This window comes from Nematolebias whitei, chromosome 6, assembly GCF_014905685.2.
Source record: "Nematolebias whitei isolate Nwh7 chromosome 6, NemWhi1, whole genome shotgun sequence".
In the NCBI taxonomy this organism is placed as follows: domain Eukaryota; kingdom Metazoa; phylum Chordata; class Actinopteri; order Cyprinodontiformes; family Rivulidae; genus Nematolebias; species Nematolebias whitei.
This window is the reverse complement of record NC_056503.1, coordinates 38,417,123-38,429,440: the sequence shown is the minus strand read 5'-3', so window position 1 is coordinate 38,429,440 and position 12,318 is coordinate 38,417,123. Positions and strand designations below refer to the sequence as shown.

At 39.3% G+C, this 12,318-nt stretch overlaps 1 protein-coding gene across 1 annotated transcript; it reads left to right on the top strand.

The window, feature by feature from the left end:
* Positions 1–1,626: 1,626 nt before the first annotated feature.
* LOC119411327 (dehydrogenase/reductase SDR family member 11) lies at positions 1,627–11,150 on the top strand. The gene is made up of 7 exons (XM_037678267.1): positions 1,627–1,801; positions 5,374–5,583; positions 7,926–8,020; positions 10,330–10,459; positions 10,621–10,713; positions 10,807–10,872; positions 10,992–11,150. The coding sequence occupies exons 1-7, from the start codon at positions 1,670–1,672 to the stop codon at positions 11,031–11,033; spliced, it is 768 nt and encodes a 255-aa protein (XP_037534195.1). The 5' UTR covers positions 1,627–1,669; the 3' UTR covers positions 11,034–11,150.
* Positions 11,151–12,318: the final 1,168 nt, after the last annotated feature.

The following is a 12,318-nucleotide window of genomic DNA, read 5'->3' as shown; positions in this document are numbered from 1 at the left end:
ACTAAAAATGACAAGTTGCAGAGTTTTATTATAATACAAGAAGAAACACAAAAAAACATTAAAAACAGCTCAACCTAAAGGTTTTGCACGATGGTTTCAAATCATCCATGAAGTCTTGGTCAACTGAGTGATTTAGATTAATTTGGGATAAATTAATAAAGGTGGTATCTCACCTGGCTGAGACTGGAGACTACTGTCGCCTCAAAAAAGATGAGAGGTGAAAGAAAAAAGTGCAAAAATATAAAATCCCACAAACAGAGTTTGTGTCTAAAGCAGTTGTGAGTTTTGTCGTCAGACTGCAGGAATCACTCAGGGCCGTCTCTGCAACAGTCGAGCAGAAGGTGGTTTTGGAAACTGTGACGGTCGCCCAACGTTTAAGAGACGACAGGGCGAGAGTTACGAGACAAACTGAGAAACTTCAACATGGAGCCTCAGCAGTGGGGCCTCCAGAAAAAACTATGTATTTTTAATTTTACAGACAATATAACTGATGACGTGCAGAGCAGAGAACAGTCCATTTTGATAGTTATCTTTACATGTCACTTCATGAGGCATCTTTAATTTGAACAAAACATTTGCATCTTTTAATCATTAAAATAAACATTTTGTTTTGTTTGTTTGCCGTCTGAAAACATTATAAAATGAAATGACCTGAAAAGACAGCACAACCATGAACTGTACGTTTTATTAAAGCATCAATTATTCCTTTATTGGCTCAAAGCAAATAGCAAACCACTGTCGCTACTCAATTATTGAAGCTCCTAACTTTATATTTATAAAAAACAATAGTCTGCATGCACCTGCATCCCGATGGTGATGGTTTTAGATCGTCTTAGGAGAAACTAAATTTCAAGTTTTGTTTTAATGTTTTGCTGTGATGTGAATGAAGAACAGGTGTGTAGAGGAGAGAGCAGCTTTATGAATCCCCCGGTTGTTGAGTTTGCAGCAACTTGTTTTTACGAGTCTTTACTTAATAAAGAGCTTTTATTTTCTGAACATCCTGTGTGGTGCCTGTTTGAAGGTCCTGACGTTTTGATTTACTGCGTCTCACGAATAGTTTTTGTCTTCAGCTCCTAATTGTTCAAAGACGATTGTTTTTATTCTTGTGGTTTTTGCTCATCCTAAATAGCTAGGAGAAATTAAAAATGTGCATCAAGCAAAAGGTCAGGAGTGGGACTCGCGGGGGGGAACTGGCGGGTGTGGGGTTGCGTGGGGGAGGCAGGGGAGGCACAGATTATTTTTAAGGGTGGCCACGGCCCCCCTTGGTGGTGCCTCTGGACGTGAGGAGCTGCAGGATGTAAACCTGGATGAGCAGACTGACCCACTGAAGGATGACTTCTTGCTGCAGAATGAACCCAGACATCTTGAACACTTCGTCCCAAACCCACCTCCCACAGTCAGAACTACCTTAAATGTTAACAATTGAACTTAAATTGTCGGTAAAAGACGAACCCTCGAGTTTTTAAAGACCTACGTTGAGCTGGTTGTGTTAAATCTCGCGAAAACGTGTTAAAACAACGAGCTAACGCAGTTTACTGTAAGTGTCAGCTCTCCGAGCCGGAGAGCGGGCAGTGAACGCAGCACGGTGAAGCGTGCGGCTATAAGAAGCTGCGCTCCGTGTCTCCAGGGGGACAGTGTCTGTTGTCCTTCGTGTCCTCAGCAGTGAAAGATGGACCGCTGGAGGGGCAGAGTGGCTCTGGTGACCGGGGCTTCGGCCGGGATCGGAGCCGCCATATCCAAAGAACTGGTCCGGGTCGGGATGAAGGTGGTGGGCTGCGCCAGGAACGTGGAGAAAATCCAGGTGGGTCCAAACAAAAACTTTATTTAAAGGTGGGAATTAGGACTAAAGTCCTGAATAATGAGACTGATTATTACAGCAGCTGATTCAGACCAGAACCAAGAAAACCATCATTTGTGTCACCTTATTTTAACATTTAAACATTTACACTTTACAGCCATTTTCCTCTGAGAAGTAACTTATTGTTAACCCAAACTTCAGCAGTAAGCTTGTTTTAATTGGACATTTACACAATATTACAAAACACGAATTCCACATAAATGTGTGTTTATTTATTTATTGATTTGCTTTATTTTATTTTGTGTTTACCACTGTTAATTTAAGGTTCAGTCAGCGGTGACTCAAACATTAAAACATGAATAAAAGAGTCCAAAACAACACAGATTGGTTCATCTGGTCTTGTCAGGACAGAGCAGACATTTCCAGAGCTGCTCCTTGTAGATTCTTGTAGTTCTCTGGTTCTGTGGGTCCAGAAATGCTCACAGTGTTGTTGAGACGTTAATTATTTTTGGAAGGTTTATATTCAATGTCCATTTCCAGCAAATCATCAGAAAAGCTGTTGTGAAAACTTGCGTCGACATTTGTGAATGTCAAGATTTGAGTTTCTCATGGGTGAATCTGTCTCAACATCTGGACACCTTTTAAACCTCGGCAGCTCCATGTCTGACTTAAAGCTGAGTGGAAGACGATTATATCATGTGTGTTTTTATCTTTCTTTGTAAAACATCAGGTTAAAATGGGTCAAGTTTCTCTCTGACATCCGTCACGCCCTCAGTATGTCCTCCTCTGCTCCCATAGAAGTCCTGGTTTCACCCAACAGGGAAAGAACGCCACGCAGGATCGGATCAGCTGTTGGATCAGTGTGGAGGAGGTCCACGGTCTGTGGTGGATCCCTCCAGGACCAGCTCTGCTGTTTTCTTGCCTTAGTTAGAACGGACCAGGTCCACTATCTTCTGCACAGACAGTCTGTTGGTGAATGAAGCAGGGCTGGTTCAGGAACTTTGGAAAGTCTGGGACCACTTCACGGTTGGTCCTGAAGGACGGCCTATCAGAGAAGCTGCTCCATTAGACGTAATTACAGTGATACTTACAGAGTAATTGCAATAGTACTTACAGAGTAATTGCAATGGTACTTACAGAGTAGTTACAATGGTACTTACAGAGTAATTACAGAGGTATTTACAGCATAATTACAATAGAACTTCCAGCATAATTACAATGGTACTTACAGAGTAATCACAATAGTACTTACAGAGTAATTGCAATGGTACTTACAGAGTAGTTACAATGGTACTTACAGAGTAATTACAGAGGTATTTACAGCGTAATTACAATAGAACTTCCAGAATAATTACAATGGTACTTACTGAGTAATCACAATAGTACTTAAAGAGTAATTACAAAGGTACTTGCCAAGTAATTGCAAAGGTACTTACAGAGTAATTACAATGGCACTTACTGAGTGATTGCAATGGTACTTACAAAAGAATTACAACAGTACTTACAGATTGTCTACAAAGGTATTTACAGAGTAATTAAAAAGGCTCTTACAAGGTACCAGTAATTACAGAGTACTTTTGAGTAATAGCAGGATACTTACTGGGGTGCATGCCTGATACAAGTAATTACATTGTTAGGTATTATGTACTTATGGGGGTACTTACAGAGCTACATACAAATTAATTACAAAGTATGCACAAGGGTACATACATGGTTCTTAGGGGTAATCATGGGGTACATTAGGGGAAAATGCAAGGTATGTATGAGGGTAGTTGCAGGGTATTTCCAGTTTATGTAACAGGGTATCTACTTGTTACTGCTTGCTGTTCATGCAGTGTGGCTTTATGTTCAGCGACACCTGTGGTGGTGGTGATGTTAAGACTTGTGTAATTTTAAAGGCTGTGTCAGCGTTACATAATCGGCAGGCTGGGTGTGTAGGATGAAAAGAAAAATTCAAAAGCCCTTCAGTCATCTATCAGCCATTATGCAACACAATGAATAGAACGCTTTGATAAGTTTTGTTTAGATGGGAGAGAGTCCAGTTTTCCACAAAGTGGAGCACTGGATCAGACCAGTTCTTTTATTCTGCCACTGTACACGGATTTACAGCTACTTTGTTTTAACTTGGCATTAATGTTCTAGATAAATCTTAACATGGCCTTAGCTGGTTTTACACATCACAGAAAATTTGTTTTCCAAATGGAAAGAGAAAAGTTTTCTCAGACCATCAATACAGTCTTTATTTTATGAACTGTTAAACCTCTCAGGTGCCCACAGAGCTGAAATCCCCTTTAAGTTCTGGTTGTTAGTTATCCAACATTTCTACAATGATTGCACAGTTTTGTATTTTTTCCACAAAAAGCCCTGGTTTTATCATTAGGTTTGGTTTACTGAAAGTACTGAAAGTACAGTTGATGCTTGAAATTTGGAGTAGTTGGAATTACAAAGTAGTAGTAGTTAGAAGTAGTAGTTGGAGTGTACTTCAGTACAGCATGCATGTGTTGTAAATTAATTTTGAATCAATTCAAATAGAGAAAATAATTCAAAATTTTACACCTGTAGCTCCTAACAGAGAACTTTGCTCTCAAACTGCAGGTTTACTTGTGGTTCCTATAGAGTTTCCAAAAGCAGAATGGGAGGCAGACTTATGGTTTCTGTCTGTGAGGCTGACACCTTTTCTACTTTTAAGATTAGGTTCAAGTCTTTTGTTTTTGATAAATCCTATAGTTAGGGTCAGCTTGGGTTTCCTGAGCTAGCCATTATTTATGCTGCTATTGGCTTAGACTGCTGGAGGACAAATTGACCACATTTCCTCACTCTGCTGCTGTTTTTACTTGCGCTACTCTACCTGTTTTGTGTTTGTAATTATTTCTATCTTAACATGTGTTTTTCCCCCTCCTGTAGAAAGAACATCTGGACCTGTCATTCTGTGTTCTTTCTTTCTTCTTCCTGTTCCTTTCAAACCGAGCTGGTTGAAGCAGATGGCCGCTCGTCCCGAGCCTGGTTCTGCTGGAGGTTTCTTCCTGTTAAAAGGGAGTTTTTCCTTTCCACTGTTGCCTTTGTGCTTGCTCAGGATGGGAGACTGAGACAAAGTGAAGATTCAGTCTGCTGCTTCCTTAGAAAGAAAACTTTTACTAATCGGCTTTTTTTAATATACAGTATATGAATATTTCTGTTCAGTGTCCTGAGATGACTTCTGTTGTGACTTGTTGCTATATAAATAAACTGAAATGAATCATCCAACCTTTAAGTCTGCTGGGTGCTAAAAGGCACCATTGAACCAAAGTTTTTTTTAGATAAAAGTCTAATGAGTTAATCATTAACATTAATTAAAAAGTTGTAAAATATTCCACATAATGACTAACAGGAAAGGAAATAAAACCCTTTCAGTCTGTTCTCCATTTTACTCGTTACTTGGTTGCTGATCCGAACCTACCAGTCATAAAAAAATGTTTTTCATAGCTAAACAGTTAATTTCCTGAAAAATAATTCAACGATTGTATTTTCTCTCCTAGAAATAACAGATTTCCAGTTAATTTATTTGGAACTAAAAGCAGAAAATGATGTGGTTTCAGAAACTGGCAGCAGAGTGTCGGGCTGCAGGCTACAGCGGCGAGCTGGTTCCTGTCAAGTGTGATCTGACCAGCGTGGAGGACATCGAGTCCATGTTCTCCACCATCAAAGCTCAGCACGGAGGCGTAGACGTGTGCGTCAACAACGCCGGCCTGGCCCACCCCGAGCCTCTGCTGAGCGGCAAAACCAACGGCTGGAAGAACATGCTCGACGTGAGAACTCTTATCTTAGAAATGTGTTTTGGTTTGGGGCCACCTGACTGCGTTCCAGCTCCGGAGTTTAGAGAGGAAACCAGGAATGTTCTCGTTTCTTCAGATAAAATCCTGTAATAACTCCTGAGCAAAAATATAGTGAGGCAGACATGAATTTCCAGAAAATTTTTATGAATTACGTTACATTTTCTGAGATGAACAATGTATATAGGTTGCTTAATATTTAATTAATTGTTATTGCTTACATATGTGTGTGTGTGTCTACAAGATTTTTGCCCAGTTTCTCCCTTTGCTTGAACAACTGTCAGGTCTAATGAATCAGAGAAACAGACGCCTCCCATCCAATGCACCGTTTTTGAATTGGAGTTCTAATTTGATTTAAAGTAATAAATCTGAAATAAAACCCCAGATTAACACAGCTAAATGGGAGAAAAAAAGTTCAGTGAAGTAACTAATAATATAAAAGTAAAAATGATGTATAATACATCATCACTGAATCAAATACAAGATTCAAGTGGGAATTGAACCACTGCTTCAACCAATAACCCTCCACAAAATTGTTGAATTCTGGGGCGGCTGTGACTGAGTGGTTAAAACAGTCGTCCTCCAATGCAAGATTTGGGGGTTCAACTCCACCAGCAGTCACATGCCGAAGTGTCCCTGGGCAAGACACTGAACCCCTCATTGCCTCTGTGTGTCCCATCGGTGTATGAATGTCATAAAGCTCTGATTATTCTCTTTAGAACGATTTGTTCAATTAACTTTGTAGAGATCTAGCAGAGTGTTGTATGAACGGGTAAATGAGGACACAGATTGTAGTGTAAAGCACTTTGAGTGTCTTGATAAGATAGAAAGGTGCTATATAAGTACAGTCCATTTACCATTTACCATTTTAAATAAGGTCCATGTTGGTGGGAAATTTCCAGTTCTTTGACTTTCCTCTGTTCTTTTCAGTTTTCTGTTCTGGTCCCTTCTGTCTGCTCGAAATGGATTTAAAAACAGCATATCTCCACTGTTTGACTCAGCAGGTTTCACTGCAGCAAGTCCTGTTTGAGCTCATGTTAGGTCTGGGTAGAGATCCGATCAATGCACTCAACCCAGCTGAATGTGTCCTCAGAGGTGCCTCAAATGAAAATATTGGATCTGCCCGTTTGGATCGCTAGCCACACGTTCAGATCTGCTTGATGAATGCGGAACGGTACCGCCCCATAACAGCAAACAAGTAAAAAAAACTGAGGATGAATCACTAAAAATATTTTATAGTTCCACTAAAAATTATGAAAATAGTTGTAAAAGGCACAGAACAAAACATTACTCATCAAGCTGAGTAAGTAATTTACACTATTAGGAGGAAATAGTTGGTGGAGCAGTTTAATCTTGTGCCCCCGTGGACCGGCTGCCACTAATAATATCACAGAAAGCTGTGGTTAGAATCATGTGCTCGCTTTTTAAAAGAAGTTTTGCTCATAAGTATTTCCACAGGTGGTTGATGTTCTGAACAAAACCGATTACAGATGAAACAAAAGAGTGTGTGGGTGAGTTGTTAAAGCTAAATTAATACATAAATAAATAAAATTAAAAAGCAAAGTCCTGAGATGACAGCAAAATACAGGCTAAAAGTACCAAAACACAAGCTAAATGACAAAAGTACGAAAAGACTAGATAAAAGTTACAGATAACAAATGGTAACTAGTTGGTAAAACTAGCATAAGGCTGGCTAAATTAAAAAAAAAAAAAAAAAAACAATAACAAAAAAAGAAAAACATGGACGAAAAGAATCAAAAAGTAGCTGAAGTTAGTTAAAGTAGCAAATAACTAGCTAAAAGTAGCATAGGATAACAAAAACAGAGTAAGTTGCTGAAGCAGATTTCAGAGAGAACAATGAAGGAAATATAGAGATTTCCAAGTATTATTAGTGGTAAAATATTTGCAAATAACCTAAATATTTTTAAAAGTACAAAAGTTATAAAAGCCAAAACTCACAGCATTCTTCTACTGAATGAGTTGAACACTTTGATATTAGAATTGCTAAAATAGCAGAAAGTATTAGAATGCAAAAGAATTCAAACATTAAAACAGGAAAACAACATGATTTTTGAGTTGCATTTAAACCAGATTGTTGTACTTTGTATTTCAAATAGCAAGATATTTAATATTTGATCAAACTAGATAAAAATGCTTCCATTACCACAGAAAAGTTCAAGTATTTTATTTAACCTTTAAGTAAGTAAGTTCACTGAATAAGATGATGGAAGAAATTATTGAACAGAAACCATAGCATAAAGAATTTTGTGTTGTCTGGTTGAATCCAGATGTTTTCTTCATGGCTTGTGTTTCTGCAGGTGAACGTTCTGGCTCTGAGCATTTGCACCCGTGAAGCGTACCAGTCCATGAAGGAAAGAAACATCGATGACGGACACATCATCAACTTGAACAGGTTAGATGATGCACAAACAATATCCTTCCATCAGTTATAAATATGATCATGATCACAACGCAGATCTTAACTGACTCTCAGAGCAGACAGTGTGAGATATGTCCGCTAGAAGCTGCTTACATGCATATCAACTCTTGTGTATAGTACTTTGTATATCCAAACTAATTTGTTCCATTACAAAACAAAAACCGATCCCAGAATCTCAACAAATCTTTTTTACGTTTGTCAGAACATCTTTTATGGATGTGGAAGAGAATAAAACTACGAAAAGGTTGAAAATACAACTTTTACACTAATAATGATCACAAAAATACTTAATGAATAAGTACTTCAGATTTTTTGGATAATCAGATTTTTTTTTAATTTATTACATCAGGTACTAAAACCAATACAACAACCTTTAAACCAATGTAACAGGTACTAAAACAATTACAAACTATAGTAAAACCAATACAACAGCTCTTAAACCAGTGTAACTGGTACTAAAACAGTACAACAGGCACTAAAAACCAATACAATGGCTCTAAACCAGTGTAACTGGTACTAAAACCAGTACAATAGGTACTAAAACCAGTACAACAGGTACTACACTAAAACTAAAGCACTTACCGTAAACATGTAACGGGTAATAAAACTAGTCCAATGGTTTAGAACAAGTACACCAAGTACTAAAACCAATACAACAGCTCTTAAACCAAAGTAACAGGTACTAAAACAGTACAAAAGGTACTAAATCCAATACAACAGCTCTTAAACCAGTGATACTAAAACCAGTACATGTATTAAAACAAATACAAAAGCTCTTGAACCAGTGTAACAGGTACTAAAACCAGTACATGTATTAAAACAAATACAAAACCTCTTGAACCAGTACAACAGGTACTAAAACCAATACAACAGCTCCTAAGCCAGTGTAACAGGTACTAAATGCAACAGGCACTAAAAACCAATACAACAGCTCTAAGACCAGTGTAATGGGTATTTAACCTAGTCCAGTAGGTTTAAAACCAGTACCACTGGTATTACACCAATACTACAGCACTTAAACGTGTAACGGGTAATAAAACTAGTCCAACGGTTTAGAACCAGCGTAGCAAATACTAAAACCAGTACAACATGTACTAAAACCATCCATCCATCCATTATCTTTACCCGCTTATTCCATTTTGGGTCACGGGGGTCACTGGTGCCCATGTCCAGCAATCACTGTGTGATGGGTGGAGTACACCCTGGACGGGTCGCAAGCCCATCACAGGGCCTGTACTAAAACCAATACAGTGAACCCTCGCTATAACGCAGTTCACCTTTCACAGTCTCGCTGCTTCACGGATTTGCATTGTGCATTGTGTTCTGCATTCTGATTGGCTAAGCAGTCTCTCCAGTACAGTAGTTATTTGTAAAAAACATTTATACAGTACTTTTATTTGTTAAACAAATGCTTGGGCCTGTAAAAAGGTTTTATTCTTTGGTTTGAATGTAATATGGAGTATTTCATTGTATAGTAATTGTAAAAAAAAATAAAGGTTACTACTTCACGGATTTCGCCTATCACGGGTTCTTTTTGGAACGTAACCCCAGTGAAAAACGAGGGTTCACTGTACAACAGTTCTTAACCAGCGTAATGGGTATTGAAACTAGTCCAGCAGGTTTAAAACCAGTACAACTGGTACAACACCAATACTACCGCAATTAAATGTGTAACGGGTAATAAAACTACCGTAGTCCAACTGTTTAGAACCAGTGTAGCAGGTACTAAAACCAGTACAACATGTACTAAAATGAGTGCACCTGATCTTAAACCAGTACAACAGGTAATAAAACTTGTCCAACAGGTTAAAAACAGTGCAACAGGTACTAAACCAGTACAACAGCTCTTAAAACCAGTGTAACAGGAACTAAAACGTACAAACTGTACCAATACAGCAGCTCTTAAACCAGTGTAACAGGTACTGAAACCAGTACAACAGGTACTAAAACTAGTACAGCAGCTCTTAAATCAGTGTAACAGGTACTAAAACCAGTACAGCCACTAACCAGTGTACTGGGTATTGAAACAAGTCCAGCAGGTTTAAAACCAGTACAACAGGTACTAAAACCAAAACGACAGCTCTCAAACCAGTGTAACACGTACTAAAACCAGTCCAACAGGTCTTGTTGTCCTCAACTACTGGTACTAATTTGAAAATAACTTAAATAAAGACTCATGGGACGGTAGTGAAACACTTTTAAAGTACCATCTAACAGGCCCTCACAGAGTAATACATGGTACATTCTGACCCAGTTATTATTTCACACATCTTCTTTTCCAGTATCTGTGGTCACACTGTGATTCCCAGCTCTGAAATACATTTCTACACGGCCTCCAAATACGCGGTGACGGCTCTGACCGAGGGCCTGAGGCAGGAGCTGGGTGAGGCCAACACTCACATCCGAGCCACGGTAAGTCTTCAGCTCTGCCAAGCCGCTCTGTCTAATGAACAGTTTGTGGCCGTTTGCAAACCCAAACACATCTGATCGATTTTCCGCGTCACGTCACATCACGAGCTCCCTGTTATAAAATATTTGCCCTGAACATCCAGATGTTCCTTTACTCTCTGCAGTGCATTTCTCCGGGTGTTGTGGAGACAGAGTTTGCTCCGCGGCTCTTCAACGGAAACCCAGAGAAAGTTTCAGCTTTATACTCAAGCTATAAGGTAAAACATATTTTATTTGTGTACATTTTATGTCTGTTTAGTGTTACTATAAAGATTATGGCTGTAAACGAGCGTTTTTCTTCTCTCTGACAGCCTCTGGAAGCCAAAGACGTTGCTGACGCTGTCGTCTACGTCCTAAGTGCTCCTCCGCATGTGCAGGTTTGGGATTTTTTTCTCTTTTGTTTACATATTTCATCGAGTCTGAAGCTTTCTGTATTGCTGCCAACATGCAAGCAGTTTATCCTGACGAAACACCCCTCATGCATCTTTTCTTGCAGATTGGAGACATTCAGATGAGACCGGTGGAGCAACCGATGTAACTGCACCACGTGACGCCTTGGATTGAATGAGCGACTAATTCTTCCATATGATTTGTTGAACACATCCATCAAAGTAACTACTGTAATCACAAATTAAAGCCTGATTTAAAAATACAATTTGTGTCTTTTCATCTTCACTCTTACAAAGGATTTGGTTAGGAGCTACAGATGACTCTTTCAGCAACATAAAATCTGAAACATGAAATATTACATTGAGGTATGAACTAAGATTCTGGTTGAGCAGAGAATTAGTCAAATATTGGATCACTAACACCACCTACAGTATAAACCCATAGGAAGGGTGTGTGTGAGGAACCTATAGCCACAGAGGTGACCTCCTAATACTGAACCTCTGCAACAAGGGGCTTTAAAGGAACAATGTTAAAGGCTGAAATATCACGATGTTGAGCTGTAAGTCAAGTACTGGACTCTTATTTTGTAGGATTAATGCTGAAAAAGACAAAAACAGGCAATAAAATTAAAGAATTGCGCCGTTCAAGGTGGCCACATGTTGGAGTAGCTCTTTTACATTAATTCGGAGAGTTTGCATTTGGACACTTTAATTCCTCTTTTTTCTGGACGTAAATCACTTTTTTCGGATGATTACTTCCTCTGGTATCAGATGCTGTGCAGCTGGAAGGATTTTTACTGAAACTTTTAGTTTTGGACATTTGTTAGGATGCGTAACCATGACAACGAGGTGGTTTTCTACACCTGGGAGCTGCTGATTAACATCTCAAAAGCTCAAATTATCTCAACTACATCCCCAAATACCAAATAAGTTGAAAAGGAGGTGCCATGGATGCATTACCGTCTATCTGGAAGCGGTGCTCGAGTGCCTGACCACCGAGATCTTGGAGGTAGCGGGACATGCAGTTCGTGACAGCGGGAGGACAGAGATTGTCCGGCACCTGCAGTTAAGTCTGCAGCGACGAGGGGCTCGGCAGGCTTCTGGGAGAAATGGCCATCGCTCAGGGAGGAGTTCTGCCCGGCATTCAGGCAGTCCGAGAGGTCTGCTGGGTCTGGGTGGACGGATCGGCATCTGCAGCCAGTTTCTTTGGATTCGCCGTGGGACAGACTGCTACAAGAGATCCTTCCTGCCCAAAGCCATCAGCATCTAGAACAACTCTAATGAAACCAAGATGAGCTACAACAACATTTAATTTCTCTTTGAGGATTAATAAAGTATGTTTGAATTTAATTGAATTAAAAGGGTATTTATTTCATGGTTTTTCCTTTGGCAAGATCAAGACTCAAGACGATTGCGTCTTTGTTCAGAAAATAC